The sequence below is a fragment of the Cibotium barometz genome, chromosome 18 (genome assembly GCF_041138505.1).
Source record: "Cibotium barometz isolate CiBa-2024 chromosome 18, ASM4113850v1, whole genome shotgun sequence".
NCBI classification, from domain to species: Eukaryota; Viridiplantae; Streptophyta; class Polypodiopsida; order Cyatheales; family Cibotiaceae; genus Cibotium; species Cibotium barometz.
Genome location: NC_141063.1, coordinates 34,865,155 through 34,884,090, shown reverse-complemented (window position 1 = coordinate 34,884,090; position 18,936 = coordinate 34,865,155). Strand labels below are relative to the sequence as shown.

The 18,936-nt window shown below is 45.5% G+C and overlaps 1 protein-coding gene and 1 long non-coding RNA gene across 2 annotated transcripts in view; one reads left to right on the top strand and one right to left on the bottom strand.

The window, feature by feature from the left end:
- The window catches only part of ARP4 (actin-related protein 4), a 118,395-nt gene that overhangs the window by 59,612 nt on the left and 39,847 nt on the right, over positions 1-18,936 (bottom strand). Inside the window, exon 5 of the mRNA XM_086812503.1 lies at positions 8,494-8,574. Within this exon, the coding sequence (XP_086668629.1) occupies positions 8,494-8,574 (81 nt within the window). The remainder of the gene's footprint in view (positions 1-8,493; positions 8,575-18,936) is intronic.
- On the top strand, positions 17,402-18,238 carry LOC147629246 (uncharacterized). The gene is made up of 2 exons (XR_015268002.1): positions 17,402-17,894; positions 18,061-18,238. It is a non-coding gene; the product is annotated as an uncharacterized LOC147629246 (long non-coding RNA).

Sequence of the window (18,936 nt, the reverse complement as noted above, 5' to 3'; positions counted from 1 at the left end):
TCAAGGCATCCATCTCTTTACGAGATTTCCCGGCAATCAACATATCATCAACATACAAGATGAGGATCAATAGACTGCCATCCAAAGCTTTCTTGGTGTATAAGCAGTGATCTATGTCACTTCTCCTGAAATTCTCGGATTTCATGAATGTATCAAATTTATGATACCATTCCCTTGGTGCCTGTTTGAGCCCATAAAGACTCTTTTTCAGCTTGCATACAAGCTTCTCCTTTCCATTCACTGCATAACCCTCTGGCTGTTGCATATATATCTCCTCATGGAGATCACCGTGAAGAAAAGCAGTCTTCACATCCATCTGAATCAAATCCAGATCATCATGAGCAACCAAAGCTAATACAGCTCTAAGTGTGGTCATTTTGACCACTGGAGAGAAGATCTCATCAAAGTCCACACCATATTCCTGCTTGAAGCCCTTAGCCACTAACCTGGCTTTGTATGTTGGCTTTGCATCCAGTGCGACTTTGAGCCTGTAAACCCACTTGCATGGCAAAACCTTCTTGCCTGTAGGCAAATGCACCAACTTCCATGTTCCATTTTTATGCAGAGAATCCATCTCTGACTTCATAGCACGCTCCCAAAGAGCCTTGTCTGCCCTCTGTAAAGCCTCCTTATAACATGAGGGCTCCCCACAATCAGTGAGCATCAAGTAGTCAACCCCTGGAACAAACCTGTCAGGGGCTCTGGAGGGTCTAGTGGACCTCCGTACCCAATGACCATCATTTGCAGGTTGCTGTCCAGCCTGCATATCACCAATTGGTGGTTCCTGTTCCATGCCATATGGTTGAAAAATCATGCCCGGTATCTCCTCTAACTGTGGGATATCCATAGGGATATCTTCTGCCATCTCTAGCTGTCCATTTGGACCATTTTCAGCACCATTTAAGGGCTGGTTTTGCTGCTGTAATGGCTGATTTACAGCCCTTGGTTGTTGTCCATGATGTCCATCATCATCAAAGATGACTCTGCCAAGCTCCTGTTGCCTTGCAAGCTCCTTATACATGCATGTTTCATCAAAAATGACATCATTGCTGCGTATAATCTTTCTATTCACGGGATCCCAAAGTCTATACCCCATTTCACCTCTGTCACCATATCCTAGGAATATGCATTTGTGAGACTTAGGATCAAGTTTGGTGCGCATTTCCCTGCGTATGTGCACGTACGCAACGCAACCAAACACTCTCAAGTGCTTGTATGACGGAGGCTTCCCTGTCCATACTTCCTCTGGCACTTTCCCACCAAGCCTCGTGTTAGGTGACCTGTTTATAAGATGAACGGCTGTCATAATAGCTTCAGCCCAAAAACCATGAGGTAATGCAGCATGTGACAACATAGAGCGGACCTTCTCCTGAATGGTCCTGTTCATCCTCTCTGCTGTCCCGTTTTGTGGAGGATCATAAGGAGTAGAGAGCTCCCTCTTGATGCCTTTAGCATCACAAAAGTCCTGAAACTGTTTGGACATATACTCTCCACCATTGTCGGAACGGAAAGCCTTCAGTGTTTTGCCAGTTTGATTCTCAACAAGAGCAACAAACTTCTCAAACACTGAGAATGTATCACTCTTCAAACGAAGAGGATAAACCCACACCTTGCGTGTGGCATCATCTATGAAAGACACAAAATATTTTGCCCCTCCCAAAGAAAGCTGAGGCATCTCACATACATCTGTATGCACAAGCTCTAACTGAGCATCTTTCTGTCCAAGAGCTTTCTTGTGGGGGCACTGGAGTTGCCTGCCATATATACAATGCTCACAAAACTGAAAACTTGAAAACTTTAGAGAAGGCAAGTAACCCAAACGAGACAATTGCTCCATTCCTTTGACACTCATGTGTCCCAACCGGCTATGCCGCATAGAGATTTCCGGCAGCTCGGTTGCATTTACATTGGCATGGTGACAAACAGCTGCACGCATGAAATAAAGAGTGTCCACCTTAGAGCCTCTGGCAACAACCAGTGAGCCCTTACTAATCTTCCACTTTCCACGACCAAATGTGGTAACATAATCAGCATCATCAAGCTGTCCAGTAGAAAGCAGGTTCTTCTTGATCTCAAGCACATGCCTGACATCATGGAGCATAAGCTGTGAGCCATATGAAAACACAAGCCTCACATCACCTCTGCCAAGAATCTTGCATGCATGGTTATCACCCTAATAAACTACTCCTTCATTGCCAGCAGTATACCTGACAAACAAGTCTCTGCAACCTGTGACATGAAAGGAGGCACCTGAATCAATGATCCATGAGTGCATACCATGACCATCTCCTGTAAGAAGTGAATGGGCATCAAGTGAAGACGTGAATAGGACCTCATCCTCACTGTCACCTGCATGTGACACATTGATTTCTTCAATCTTGACTCCACTTTTGCCCTTTGGCTTTACATCTTTGGGTTCATCTTTGTCTTTGTCTTTTCCTTTGCTCTTTTCCTTTTGATCATTCTTCCATTTGTAGCATTGCTTTTTGAAGTGTCCCTTCTTGCCACAATAATGGCATTCCAAGTCCTTTTTGGAGCGGGACTTGCTCCTTCCCCGTTCTTGGCTTTTACCCCTTTGCTGGGATCTCCCACGTGCATTCATTGCATTGGACTTTCCAACAGAGTTGTTTTTCCTGTTCATCTCCTCTTGAAGGAGAGCACCCTCAACATCTGCATATGACAGCATAGCATTCGAATTGCTAGTGGCTGTCCTGAATGTGTCCCAACTCTCTGGCAAAGTGCATAAGAGAAAAGTGGCTTTGAACTCATCGTCCATTGCCAACTTTTGATTAATAACTTGGCTGACAATACCATTAAACTCATTTAGATGGGCTGTCATAGACGCCCCTTCCTTCATCTGAAGACCTATGAGTTTCTTCAACCAATACACTTTGCTTGAGGCACTTTGCTGGGCATACAAGTCCTGCAATCTTTGCCACATTCCCCAAGCTGTCTTCTCTTCACGAATGCTGAAAAGTAAAGTGTCTGACACAGACAACATGATGGTGGATCTTGCTAGCTCATCCATATCTTCCCACTCTTCAGCAGTAAGAGAAGCGGACATTACACCCCTTTCTTTGATAGGCTTGTGCTGCTTCTTCTGGAGCAACACATTATAGCACTGGGTTTGCCAAATATCATAATTATGTGAGCCTTCAAGCTTCTTGATATGAAGCAATGAAGAGCTCTCACCTGTGGTTGCCATAGCAATATGCAACCTGTCAATGCCTGACTCCCTGCAAAATGTGCAAACACTGCACCAAAAGCACACAAAGTGCTCACAGTTGTTCTCCCAAAGTTTATCTCCCACTGCGGAAGCACAAATGCAACTCTACTCCCACTGTATGTGATAAAATCACCAAAATCTGGTTGCTGCAGATTTAGGACAGCACCTTAAATGTGCTCTGTTGCCCTTCCAAAGTACTGTACAACAGTACTAAGTGCTCACCAATGATGTACCAAACCTCTACCGGCAAGTACAGCAGCTGAAAATGAACCTTTTCTTTACTCAAATCAATGTACAGCCATGCCAAAACTTGCACAAAGTTGTACCAAATCTGTACCAGAAAGTACAGCAGCAATAAATGCTCTCCTGGCTATCCAAATGAGTGAAAATCAGACTTTTACAGTCCCGACCACTGAATACAACAGTCCCGAACAGAAATTGGGCAAAAGCCCCTTGACTGCAAGCTGATTTCTGAGGATTCAAGGCATAAAAGTCTTGCCTGCTGCTTTGCCAAGCTCAACAAGCATAAAATCTTGAAAAGCCCCTTGATTTAAGATCAATTTCTGATCATACATGGTACATTGACGCACATGAAGGCATCCAGAGTCTTCATAATGCTTCCCCCTGGCCACATATACATCCAGTACATAAAAGCCCCTTGATTTACACGCACATTGAGTGCTTGATAGGCATCAACACGTTGCCCAAAGCATCAAATGCGAGTGCCTGCATGCAAATCAATCCAATCGGCACAAAAGCCTCTTGATTTGCACTGCAATTTGCTGCAATTTTGCCCGAATGTGCGATTTCTCACATCATACAGCATGTATGAATGCTTAATTGCACAATTACATCAAAAACCCCAAATTTCGACATCCAATTTCCTGCAAATTGATCCTGATTGTGACCAATGTCACCCAATTTTGCCAATTTTGCTCAAAAATTGAGCAATTCGGCACCTGACCTGCTCAATTGATGATTGTACCTGCTCAATTGCAAATTGGACATGCAAATTCCAAAAAAATTGAAGCAAATACCTCAGGTTATTTTCTGATTTTTTTGTTGCAGGAAAGGGGGGTTTGCTGATGCTGCTCTGCAGAAAGTTATTGCTGCCTATTGAGGGTGGTCCAGCGAGGTTCTCATGACCTGGTAAAGCCCAAGTCCAACGTGTTGGCGGCGTTTCAGGCGGTGGAGCTTTGGCTAGCCGCCGACAGGGCGGTTCTGCCAGTAGAAAACTCTCTGGGCGGTAGAATCCACCGCAACTACGACCTCCTCCTACGCCACCGACTTCACATTGTGGGTGAGATGCAGCTTCCCGTCCACCACTCTCTTGGCCATGCCCGGTGTAAAAAAAAAAGGAGCAGCTCCGTCGGGTGATTAGCCACCCGCAAGCGCTGGCCCAGTGCGAGCAGACCCTGACCAGAATAGGACTGGCGAGCAAAGGGAAGCAAGAGGCTAAGTGGCAGGCGGCGAGCGATGAGAAGCAGCGGGCACAATGGCAGAACATCAACGGCCGATCTACAACGCAGCCTGTGACGAAGGAAGAGAAAGCGTTGGATCTGATAGAGCCGTCCAGCAGTGAACTTCCTGCCTCGCTTCTTTATTACGCCTTGTGGCCACCAGCGCCTTGCTTTGCTCACAATGCCTACGACTGCTGTGATGCTGTAGATGGTTCGCTACCTGCTGTGTGCTGCTTTGCAGCACCTGTGCCTTGCTCACGCTGGCCAGAAAGTTCCTCTGCTCGTGCCAAGCTCAAGGCTCCATAGCCGAGCTTCTTCTTCGCGATGAAGATGACTCCGCACACCCGCACACACACGGACACAACCGTGGCTCTGATACCAGTTGAATGGGAGATTTAATTAGGGTTAGAGTTCATGTGGGAGACATACACAGCGCTGTCCTCAGCCTATCCACAGTCTGCTTGCAGCCATAGCTGCGTTTTTTTCTGCCCGCCATGCCAACAACTGCCCGTCTTCTTCTTCTTGCTGCTGCGGGGGTTCATCATGGTGCTGCCGCCTCTCTACTTGAGCTTACCGGCCTGTCCTCTAGTACTGCACATGCAGCAGCTACCCCCGCACTCTCTTCTTCATCAACATGTCTTCTCAAGTCGTGGACCTCCTGGACATTCAACTCATGCAACAACTCGTCATTTTTGGATCTCTGGTCTTCTCAACATCAGCTCGACACCTCCTTTTGTGAAGGTAAACTCCAATGCTGATTTTGGACCTGATTTGCAACATCTGTGCAAAAGGCATTTTCCCCTTTGTTATTTCACATTTCCTCTTCATCTTCACATGTGGGTTAGCTGTCCATTGGACCAGCAAGACCTGCAGCAGCAAATTTGAAACAGAAATCAAGTGTATGTCGTGTTCTATTTTCAGTCTACTCTCTATTTCTTATTTTATTTTTTTTATTTTTTTAAAAAGAAAAAAAATAAGAGAGTTCTGAATTTCATTTACTTCTCTATCTTGTACGGGATTAGACACTGCCAAATCTGGTAAGACCTTCCCATCTCTCTCATAATTGTCTATGTTTTCATGCTATCTACCACCATTGATCACCAATGATGTAGATCATGGGGTAATATCATGTCTATTTGTCTACATGGACTTATCTTTGTCCCTATCCAAGAGGCACCCCTGCATTACTCACTCTAGCAGGAGGATTGACCTTGAGGAGGGATTATCTATCAAGGTCCATCTCTCTCTCTATCTACAATCAGTCAGTCTCTCTGTCTATGTGTCTATCTTGTGTGATCTTACAGTCATATGTCTCTGACACTCTGTCTAACAGTCTATATGCCTCTCTTTTGTGGATTAGCTACCCACATTCTCTTTGGCATTTTGTCTATGTCCCCATTTTGTCAGTCTCTCTCATGTCTATCTGAAAGTCTCTCTCTCTGTGGGACCACTCTACTGACTGATTGTCTCTCTCTCTCTCTGTCTATGATCCACTCTTGTCCCTACCCTTGTGGACCCATATGAGGATATCACTTGAGGAGGGGTGTCTCAGGATCTTTTGTCTCTCATGTCTTGTCTCTCAGTCTATCAGTCTTTATGTCTGTCTTCTAGTCTTGTCCATCTTGTCTTCTAGCTTGTCTCTCAATCCTTGTCTAGTCTCTCTGTCTTGGTCTTATCTTTTGTCATGTTATAGTCTCGTCTTTTGTCTTCCTCCTAGTGTCCACTTAAGGAGGGTGTTGGAAATAAGTGCACACTAGGTGTACTATTTCTCTAGTCTAGTTTCAGTCTTTGTGTCTTGAGTCTAGTGCCATGTGGCACCTCTACATTTATCCCATAAGTGAGTCTACTCAATCTTGTACTTCTCACCTATAAATTGTAGGTGTCACATCAATGAATGTATCAATCTTGTGTCTTGTCTACACTCATCTCAAGGTAGCTCTTTGTCTTTTATTTTTGTTCTTGTTTCATTTCTAGTCTGCTCTAGCTTTCATATTTTCTACAGAAAGAACACATAGAGCATTTGCGTCTAGTGTTCGAGTTGTTGCGAGAGCACAAACTATTTGCGAAGAAGAGCAAATGTGAATTTTTTGAAACAAAAATTCACTACCTTGGCCATATCATATCCGCCGACGGTACGCAGATGGAGCCAGAAAAAGTAGAGGCTATTCTTAAATGGCCAGCGCCGAAGAATCTCGAGGAACTGCAGATTTTTCTTGGCATGTCAGGGTTCTACCAACAGTATGTGAAGTACTACGCGAAGATCGCACTCCCGTTGACTGACCAGTTACGGTCAAAAACTAAAAACATTAGTTGGGGGGAAGCCCAACAGAAGAGCTTTGATAAGCTCAAGGTGACCATGGCAGCTGCACCTGTTTTGACTATTGTCGATCCAAATGAGCCGTTTATCTTGGAAACAGACACTAGTAATGAGGCCATTGGGGCCGTACTTATGCAAAGGGGACGCCCAATTGCATTTGAGAGTAAAAAGTTAGATCGTGCGCAATGTAACTACTCGGCTTACGAGTGAGAGTTACTAACGATAGTTCATGCACTGAAAAAGTGGAGACACTATTTATATGGTGCTTCTTTTGAGATCATGAAAGTCTGAAATGGCTTTCAAGTCAAGTGAACTGAAGGGTAGAAAAGCTCGGTGGGCGGAGATTTTACAAGAGTTTGACCTTCAGATATGTTACAAGAAAGGTCAGTATAACGTGGTGGCAGATGCACTTAGTCGCATGCCACAAATTAATGAACTTAGTTTCATAGTCTTCAAGAATGATTTCTTGGAGTCACTACATGGTTATGTGAGTACGATCCATCTTTTACAGAGGTCTGGCGCGTTGTACGCGTACGCACTTCTTCACAGACGCGACCACCTCCCTCGTTGGCACGGATTGCTAGTCCGGAGAGACTGGCCGAAGGTGCAACGGGAAGGAAAGTGAGAGTTAGTCCGGAGAGACAAGCCGTGTCTTCTGGGTATAGTTTGCAGCCGGAGAGCTCTGACGTAAGCCCTTCATCACCTTTGACTGCCACGGCTTCAGGGGGGAGTGATAAACTTCGTCGGGGGGAGAAATATACTAATTACTCCATTGACGACAGATACTTACTCTACAAGGATAGAGTATGTGTACCAACTATTGGTGACTTTCGGACCCAAATTCTTAAAGAAAGTCATGATAGTCCAAGTGCGGGTCATCTCCGGATTCAGAAGACCTATGCACTAGTAAAAAGACAGTTTTATTGGCCTAGTTTGTTTAAGACTTATGTGCTGAAATGCAATAAGTGCCAGGTCAATAAACACGAACGTCTTAAGGTTGGAGGACTACTCCATCCGCTAGAGATTCCTCAAGGAAAATGGGAAAGCATTTCCATGGATTTGATTACCGGTTTACCCAAGACGAGTCGAGGGAATGACTCGGTGTGGGTGGTAGTGGACAGGTTAACTAAAATGGCAAAGTTTATCGCCACGAAGAAATGATGCTCATATTTGTTTGTATGCATGTCCAGGCTGTCCAGCTGACCTGCCTTGCCTTTCTTGTGTAGCCCACGCGTTCATGTTAGACCTATGACTACATGCTTGTCCAATGTCCAAACCAGAATACTTGTCCAAACCAGAATCCAGGTGTTCAACTACTCATAAAGGAGGCCTTATGAACAGAAGAAGCCTAAACAAGGGCACAAATGGAGCATTAACATAACATATCATTGCTAAAAGCCTTTGTCTGCTGTAGACGAGGAAAACACGTGAAAGTCTTTTTCTTGATTACAAGTAAACTTAAAACACTCATAGGGTGAAACAAAATTTACTTCTCCCGATGTTGCTGGGTATTCAATGATGGCTCTGCCAAAAGCATTGGATGCTCCTTTGGATCAATCAATAAGCGTTCCCTGCCACAACCACCAAAAAAAAGTTATGACAACTAACAAGGTCATTGCAGCATACTTTCTCTTCTAGTCATATACTTTTCAAAATTTACCCTTTTCTTTAAACAAAAGTTATCATTTGCATGCAAAGGAGGAAGAGTTAGGCTCTAAGCAGCTAGAGCCCTCGTCAAATAAAAAAACTCATGCTGTTACCTGCATCAAATATGCCTAATCATTAACTACAAACATACCTGATTTCCCATTAAGAAATGCTTAGCATAAGAAAGATTCCTTCCGCCATGCATACATGTATTTTAAGGGAAGCCACTCTGGCCATGATGATCCATTTGTCAAGCATTAAGCTTTACATCATCTAAACTGATCCAGCAAAGTCACTTTGTATCACTGATTGTGGGCATGCCCATCGGGTAGAGCTAGATATGACCTTGGTTGGTAACTGTTTTAAGAGAGGAAAGATAGCTGTGAGTTGCGATAGTCTCACATGGGTTGCATCCCAAGAAAGGGAACCGTCCCACATGCAGTGGCCATAGCCTACTCCTGCGCGTGCGTGTGTTGTATATTTCCGTTTCAAGTAATTTTGGGATAACTTTTGTCACCATGAAGCGACAAATAATCAAGATACCCAAGATACCCTTAAAGTTTACTTGCAAGTGCATACCACCCCTGCCATTCTCGAATGGCTCAAATATGCTGGAGAAATGGCCGATCAAATATGCTGGAGAAATGGCCCCCACAATGAGACTGAACTTCTTGTGGGGGCAGAACCTGTAGTCTGCACACCTCTAACTGAAAAGCTAGATCTCATAGTTGTTTCTCGTACCAGTACGAATGGGTTCGTACGATATCGTACGGTTCGAGGTCCCCCCCCCCCCCCCCCCAAAAAAAAAATCCTTGAAAAAAAAAATTCCAAATGCTTTAAAAAATATAGAAACCCTGCTTAACGAAGATCCCAAATGCTCGCAATACTTCACAACTTTCGTGTCCACTCAGTATTCCATATGGGGTTGTTGAGAGACCTAAAAAATCTGGCGGGGTAGACTGGTAGTGTACACTTGATTGGTAGGATGAGAGAATCTTGCTACATCACTTGGAGATCCCTGGTATAGGTAGGCTAGACAGTTAGATTCTCAAGTTATGTACGAGGGAGAAGATTTGGACATGGCCATTTTGATCTAGAGAGGAGTCCCTAAACCTATCACCCTAGATGCACTCCTCGTATTTGTGCAAGGACGGTCCCTTAGTCATAAACGCTACAATGGGAGACCTTTGGTATTGCATTACCCATCCAGGTTCTTTTTTGGAGACAATCAGGAGATCCAACTGGGAGAGGCACATATCCATGTTCTGGTTCCTCAAGCACTGTAGACTCCTCCCCTCCCAACCTTCCCTCACATTCAAGCTTGAAGCTCCATAGGTTGTAAGTGTTTAAAAAAAATGTATTTTATCGTACGGTATCCGAAAATTTCATATCGTACCAAAAATTCCCGTACAGTATCATATCGTACAGTATCGTATTTTCGTACCGTGACAACCATGCTAGATCTTATGCCTCATCATCCACTGCAAAGGTTTTCATTTCCCCAAGGCAACAATATGCAAGTAATGTATGTGACAACCAGCCTTAAACTAACATCCTATCCAGCACCTCAAGTGCCTATTAATTATCTATTCAGTTATGTCCAATGCCTAGCATTTAGCAAGTCAAACATGCACTTATATAAAAATCCCTAAAATCCTAAACCTTCTAGATCCAGCGATTGTCAAAGCTAGGTATAACTATGCCTCCACTTATAAGCCTTACCCCATGCGTGGGTTATCTCCTGACCTGGTGTTAATCTAACCCCGGTTAACACGAGGAAATAACATACTCCCCCCCTTAAGGACCATTGATGTCCTCGGTAAAGAACTAGCGATTGGGTTTTCAAATTCCCAACAGATTCCCAGGTAGCCTCCCCCTCATACCTCCCCTTCCATTTGATCAAGTACTCATCATAAGAACTCCTACGTTGATTTAGAACCCGTAAGGTCTCCATAGACCACACACAAGGATTATTTGACCTAGAACCAAAACCCTAACGAGGTTTCATAGACCCGACATTGTACACATTGAATGACCGCAAAGATTGTGGCTAGCAAATCACCACCCTACCGTAGGTTCAGTGCCTCGAACCACCCCCAAGCCTGAGGTCCAATTGCCGCGAGCCTGCTTGGTATTGATGGCCCCAACCTAGCGTCCCATACATGATACCACTAGGCTGAACCACAAACCTTGCAGCTCCATTGTCATGAGGTCTTGCACGCCCCTAGTAGCCCTCCTGTCTATCACATGAATACCTCAATAACTCATAAGTGCCCCAAAGGTCACTTAGATAGCAATAACCTTGCTATTATTGGCCTTTCCTTTATTTATAAGCTTTTAGCCATTATTAACCCTAGGCTATTAATTATAACCTTTCAGCCATTATTAACCCTAGGCTATTCTTAGCCATTCTAGACCTCATCCTGCTACCACCCTTAGCCCACATGTGAACCCTCCAGGTCCCCATGCCCCAGCTAACCCCTTAACCCTACTCTTGGGTTAACCCTAGCCCGAATTCTCAATTAGCACACATCCCTAGTCCTAACCCTAGGCCTGTCGCGACTCACAATGCAACATACTTTCCTCCTATTGTTCAATTTCTGTCCTCGTGAATGCATAAGGAGACAAGCCTATGCAAGAGAATCCTTGGATCCGGACATCCGTCCATAGCATCTACTCGAGTCTACTGCCTCTTACCTGGGCCACTGTAAGACTCCTCTTGTAGACCCTGTTATAAAGATCCAATTGCTTTCTGTCAATCCAACTCTCATCCAAGAGCTGAATCCCAATAGGACATCAATTCTATCAAGCTACGAAGAAATTCAAGATATTCCACATCTAACATATCCATGGGTTACACCCCATTGAACAAGTGGAAAATCCACTCGACTCCAAAGTCCTGGGATCAAAATAACCCCATGGAACTACATCCACCCTGGAGTATCTCTAATCATTGTGGGATCCAACCACATATACAAAGTCAGTGTATTGAATGATCCAACAGTCAAAAAGGTCTAGATATTCGTTCTAAGACCAAGAAGTTATAAACTTCTCATCTCTCTCATGTACAATTCCAAGGCTACCTCATGCATCAATAGCATTTGGCCATCACAAGAGAGTGTGATGAATCATAAAACTTGTCGCCCTACGAGTGACATGCCAATGCTTAGACAACCAAGAAAGTCCCTTACCTTGTTGTCACTCACAGACTAGCATTGCTCCTCAATTATTAGAGGGCAACTATGCCAAAGCATAGAGTGTCTCAACCAAGAAACCTGAGAAGCCTCAGGAGATCCTACATGGGAATACACTCCAGCGTCCCATACCACCAGAGCCACCCCACATAAAACCCCCATTAAGCATGATCATAGGTGGAATGGCCAACTTTCCCCCCTACAACCTAGCATTGAAGCAACACAATTCCTCTCTGAACACCAAGGTCAAACCTTAGGTCAACTTGCGGATCGATCTAATCCATGCATAGTCAAGGATGAAAGATACCACCACGTTTACACCCGAATCCTTCTCCCTCGCTTCCGTAGCCAGCTCTATTGACTATCTATAAGCCATCCCAAAACCCTGGCCTAGGCATCTTGGATTATGACCATCACCACAAGACTACCTAGCTCGGCATGTTGTCCTGGGTTATGCCAATTTCCGACAAGACTCCCTGCCACCTGCCACCTAGTGGCTATCCACATAACATGAAGGGTTCATGATAAAACTTGGCATGATCTCTTCACCACTTTAAAAAGAACTATCTACTTATGTGGAAAAATAAGAGCATGCAACAAATTAGATTCCATCACAGTTCGGCAAAGACCTCAAAAAATTAAAGATTATTAATTAGAGGTAGTACAAAAAAGTAATTGAAAACAACCATCACGACTTATGATCTCTGAAGTCAAGACTATTGAGCCATTCCTGGACCCACCAATGTGTGCGAATTCAGCATTAATCCCAAGCCTCCTGACGCACTCGAAGGCATGGAGCACTCATCAAGCTTGGGCCTGACGCTATCCTCCCTCAAGGGATCCTTGACAACACGCTTTTGTTTATCTTATAGCCTTTTTGCTGGTGGCAGGTAAAAGCAGCTTCACTTGCTCAAAGTCGGCATCGTCATCGACTCCATGTCAGTGTCGAATGACTTCACAGAATTACTGCCCACTAACTCCATATATCTCTAATGCACATGAAACCATGCACACTAACTTGGAGAAAAGCAGTGACAGAAAGGTGATGGGTCACGGGCTAGAAAGAAGTGAAAGGTTAAAGAAAAGAGTATAGGGTGGATGAGAGGGCTAAAGCAAAGTTTTCTACTTTTAGAGACTACGAGCTTGGAGATGGCGTACGAAGATCTGACACAACATGTATGTATAGGCAGGGAGAGACTAAATTTAAAGGAATATTGAGTTTAAAAAAGCACCATTGCTTTAGTTTTGTGCTTTTAAAAACTGAAGCTTAAAATGAAGGCACTAGATCATTGAGCAAATTCATAACATAAAAAATATCCATCACCCGTGCAGTAACAACACGAGGTTGGATCATTGAGCAAATTCTTTTCCAACAGCTTTAGGAAGAAATAGATGCCCCATTATCAATGATCCAAGAATCATCATGTGTTGTAACATTAGTTGTCTCATTGCACACTTCTTCAATGGAAATAAACAACTCTTTCTAACTACAATAAAAGCATTTAACCTATTTCTTCTGATTTAAAGAGTTAGAATCCTTGCCTTCTTATTCATGTTAGCATAGAATCTGAGTCGCCCCACCATTACAACTCTGCATCTGCATCTTCTCGTCCCAATATAATGGCACGAACTCCTCAAACGTGAGAGGAGTTGTCTTGACACTAGAATTGGCTTTCCTCGTTGCACCCCAAACCCAAGGATTATCTGACCTAGAACCAAAACCCTAACAAGGTTTCATAGACTCGACATCATACGCAGCGCATAACCACAATATTATTCTAGCCTTGGGTTGACCTCATCAACTACTCTCATCAATTTCTACATGATGGCAAGGGTTTTGAGCGCCAACAAATCAAAGGCTGAAACCCTAATTTTGCAAAAAGCCTAATTTTTAAAAATTCAATTATGCAAAAACCTTGATTTTCAAAAACCCTACATTTGTAGAAACTATAATTTGCAAAAACCCTTGTTTCAGCCTAGAGTGCTATGGAGTATTCTATCATCATTACTTCGACCTAAAGCTGGAAGGTGTCTACAAATGGCAACTGATTCTTGCGTAAGAGTTTCTTATGTTCTCTAAACCTACTCTACATCCACGTTCTTGGCCATTAACGTCTCCTATGTCTCAACCTGGCACACACTTGCATGCGTATGGATGCCACTGGAGCATAGCTGCTTGTGCCAAAATACTAGGGATTGGGGAGTGAGGTCCTTCATCAGACTAAAGTTGTGGATTCAACATCTACTACGACACAAGAAGTTGGAAATGTTATTGGAAATCTGGCAAGCTTGTATGAAGCATAGAGGCCATGTCTAACCATCTCGATTTGATAGAATCGGCACCCCGAGCGCGTAGCATTCCAGATTTAAGGACAAGTGAAGTCCTCCGGTGGTTTGGAGTGACAAGCTGGATCAATGTTTTAGAGCACTGAAGGATAGTCACTCCTTTGTTGTAGATCGTGGATCCTAGTAAACCTTTTGTGGTTGAAACGGATGCCAATGATTATACAATAGGTGCTACCTTGTTCCAGAATGGGAGACCCATATATTGCATGAATGCTATGATGCACCTTGTGCAAGGACTTGGGTATACATAGAATTGTGGCCTTGGTTGGCCGGCATTTTATTGGCCGTACATGAAATACTTTGTTGAGGATCATGTGTGGAAGTGAACACAATGCCGATCCAAAGTCGGTGGCCGCTACCATACACGATCAGGCAGTTGAGCTATCGCATCATCTGCAGGATCTCCAGATCACCGATGTTCTTACTCATCTATGGCCTTTGGCCAGGATGGAGCTTGGTGGATCAACCCACAGAGACCAAGGAGGGGGGATGGTGACCTCCAGCTTGGAGGTGCTGCTTTTTGTGTTCATGCATACCTCTCTTGTAGTACCTCTCCCCCTTCTTACAGATACCTCCATTGTGATCGATGGAGCACGGAGTATGCATACTCTCGTGCTCGGACAGAGTGGCAGTACATGGAGGGCAAGATCCACGCCCACTTGGGCGCGACTCCGCACCAAGACAAATTGTGACTATTCCTCGTCTAAGCCCACGCCCAAGACTCTTTGAGTGGAGGGCGGTTCTGGTAGTTCTGCCTCACACAGAGGTTGATATGAGGATTGTCTCATGGAACATTCAGGGCTTAGGGAGGCCTCAGTGCTTTCGGAGACGAGGTGTCCTTAGAGGAGAGTTGCATCATGCTATGGTGGGGGGATCTATCGACATTCTTTTCCTTCAGGAACACCAGGGGCGTACCCGCCGCTGCGGGAAGATTCTACCAGGCAGGGGTTCAGGGACGCAAGAAGGAGTCTCTCTCTCTGTCAATGAGCAGCTTCTGCCATCTGTGACAGGATCAAGAGTCATAGTTCCAGGACGTGCTCAGTGGGTTACCATTCTAATTGGAGAGCATAGCGTTGTCTTCCTCTCGACATTTATGCCCTGAATGCGGCTGCAGGTAGAGCTATCTTTTGGAGCACTGTTCGACAGGCCCTTCCCCATGCTGATTTTTGGTGCATGGGCGGTGACTTCAACATGATAGAGGCAACAGAGGACAGACTTGGAGGTGGCACGGCCACTGTCTCCGGGGTGGAGTACTCTGCATGGGAGGAGATGATACTGATTCTTACGGGACAGGACCCTTGGCATATTCTAGAGTTTGGGCGCAGCCCTTGGAGTCTTTGCTTTTCTCAATCGGATAGGCGGAGCACTGGCCCCAACCTCTCTCGTCTGGACAAGTTTTATTGTGACGAGTGGACTTGCAACCATGGAGGCATGGTTGGTATTCTAGCTGGCACTACATTTTCAAATCACGCCCCAGGTATATTGTCCCTTGAGGACCCATAGAGGCATGACAGACATGTGAGCTCCCAGATTCCAGACAGCCTCATTCAGGACCCCGAGATTTGTAGCCGGATTGAGCAGATATGGGCGGGTCTAGACTTTTCCTCTGGATTTGCAGCGTGCACTTTGGATGAGGGCCTTGGGGAGGTAAGTATTTTCTTGTAGGAGGCAGCCCAGAATAGATTGGAGGGATTTCGAGAGTAGGAGAGGAGTCTGAGGAGGGGCCTAGCCTCTTTACAACGTCTTCAAGAGAGTTCCCCGGACAACCCGTGGATTGAGAGTCAGATCGCTGCTGCCCGCACGGAGATTCGGTCCATTAAGGAGAGGAGGGTGGAGTGCATATACCATGCCACGGCCTCATTTTGGACTCGGGCCAGTGACAGAGTTACTGGAGACTTTTTTGAGATAGCCAGCCCTCACATGAGGAAAGACGGTATTCGCAAGCTATGTGGCCAGGATGGAGTTCACAAGCGCCTTGGCCTCCTCCCACCATGCCGCATCGTCCGCCCTTTCCCTGCAAAATTTGCCGACCGTCGTGGAAGCCTCTGAAGTGCGTGCAAACTCATCATTGAGGAAGAGTCCCCTCAATGCCCCGCTACACGTACACAAGCGGCCTAGCATGAGAAAGTTGAATGCAAACCTCGTCTCGGAATACTTAAGAAGAGAGAGGCTTGACTTCTTGGAAAACTCGTGCTGCACCCTTTGATGGTTGAGGACAAAGGTCACTATTTTGTTGGTACCCTCAATGACAGGTGCAACCCAATCCAAGGCTATTTTGTTGGCACCCTCAATGACAGGTGCAACCCTATGTCTTTGATAAGGTTGTTAAGGCAATGGGCCATGCAAAAGCACACGGTGATGCGAGGATAAGTTGCTTGGAGAATTGTCCCCGCTGCCCTATTTGCCGGTTCTCCATCCGCACATATGGCAATGACATTCTCCGCCCCCACCGTCTCTAGTGTTGTTGCCCACTCCGCAACAAGTATCTCGGCACTCTTCCCCGTCCCGGAAGCATCATGGGAGTCGACAAAGTATGTCTCCCCTCGTGAGTAGGCAACAACTCCATGGATGGAGCGCTTTCTAGTGTCACTCCACCCATCAACGACGAGGGTAACACCATTTTCAGCCCATTGCTCTTTCATGTGGTTGGCCGCCACCTCCACGCTTGCCTTCTCCTTCTCAAGGAGAGAGGTGCGGATGGTCTCCGAAGAGGGGGGAACATAAGAGGGTCCATACTCCGCTATCAATTTACACATGGCCCGAAAGTATGGAGATCTATCCAAAACACCATATGCAAAACACAAACAAAATTCAGATTTTTACCATCATTTAGTCTTTTAGTCTTTAGAGCATGATATTTGGATAGTACATGAGCAACCCTACGGCCTAAAGTATAAACGCATAATACATAATAGTATAAATATTAAATAATAATACATATGCATAGTGCCAAGGACTTACCGTGCCGCCCAAAATGCTATGTGGTCATGAAAGAAGAATCGTGCCACCGCCATGTCCACCTCCTCTTTCAATTGAGGGTTCCAATTCTCATCAAGAGTACTTTGGCGTCCCCGGGAAGCGGATGCCTCTCTTGATGAACGAGGTACATGCGGCGTTGATGTCCTCACAAAGGATGTGGGGTCGACGGCCATAGCACGCACTTTGTGGGCACCGCCGGTTCGCTTGTAGCCGCAAAGCTTACATACCCATGGTCTTGAACCACCCCCTTGACCGTATTGCGAGCACTCTACCTCATCCCACCAACTCCACCGATGTACGGCGGGCCTCCTCCTTCGTGATGGAGCGGGTGTTGAAGTGGTGGAGGCGGCGGCGGACCCGGGTTGAGTAGAGGAAGGGGTTTGAGAAGAGGATGCCATAGTGATAGAGTATAGCTTGAGATGGATGGTAGAGCTTGAGAAAGAGTCAAGACGGAGAATCGGGATGGAGATGTTGGAGAAGGAGAGCTTGGAGAGGGTGAGCTTGGAGAGGGAGAGCTTGGATGTTGGAGAAGGAGAGCTTGGAGAGGGTGAGCTTGGAGAGGTTGGAGAGGGTGAGCTTGGAGAAGGAGAGCTTGGAGAGGGAGAGCTTGAGCCTTGGGTCTTGGGTCTTGGAGAGGGAGAGCTTGGAGAGGAGAGGGCTTGAGGAGAGCATGGAGGTAGAGGTCTCTTATATAGAAGAAGAGGGGAGGGTTATCAACTTATCATGTTATGTGAATGTTCAATGGACTCATGGATGATGGAGGCATGTGGAAGAGAGATAGGCATGCCACATGTGACATGTGGGAGAGGGAGGCAATGGGCATGTACGATGTATCATGTGGGAGAGGCTAGATAGTAGAGCCATGTGGGAGAGAGACACTCGAGAGAGAAGCTTTGGAGGAGTGGCGCAAGGGCCAAACGGTCAAGACAGACAGCCGTTTGCGCCCCAAAACGGTCAAAAATACCGCCAACGGTCTGTTTGACCGTCCCCGTACGGACAAGGAACGGCGTTCCCGGGACGTTCCCGGAACGCATTCCCGGCATCCCCACTTCACCGTCAGATTTCCGTCCCCGTTTTGCCGTCCCGCCCCCGTCCCACGCGCTCCCCGTCCCTAGGGTCCGTTCCCCCCGTCCCATGTCACTATGACTGTATAAAATATGTAAAAATAACACTAAATGCATAGAATACATGGAAACATCAATTTGAAGCCTACAGTCTATAGTCTTTGATTCACAAACAACAAAAACCATATAATCATCCATCATCAATGTCAAACCATACATGACACTATCACGACTCACACTACATAGGTTAAAACTTTTAAGTTTGAAGTGTTCATGTGACATGTCACATCAATGATCATACATGAATCATGATGAATAAATAGTCATGGCCCAATGCCCATAAACAATACATAGCCACATGGCTCATGGACAATGGCTGAGTATGGCTCAGGCTATCGACTCTCAGCCTAGCTAGTGGCTAGTCCTGCAAGTCCTCAATCTCCTCATCCTCATCATCGTCAGACTCAGACTCAAACTCACTGTGAGAATCTAAATCAGATGTGGAGGAAGACTCAGCTGCTACACTCGCCTCACCTGCGGCACTGGAACTAGCACCTACTGCTGTAGATGAATGTGCACAACTAACACGTGCAGGTGCTGTGATCTCCTCATATAGCATGGCATAAATGTCATGCTCCTCTCGAGGAAGCTCTGGGACTTCTTTCACTTTCTCAATGTCAATTTTATCAACATTGACTTGGCG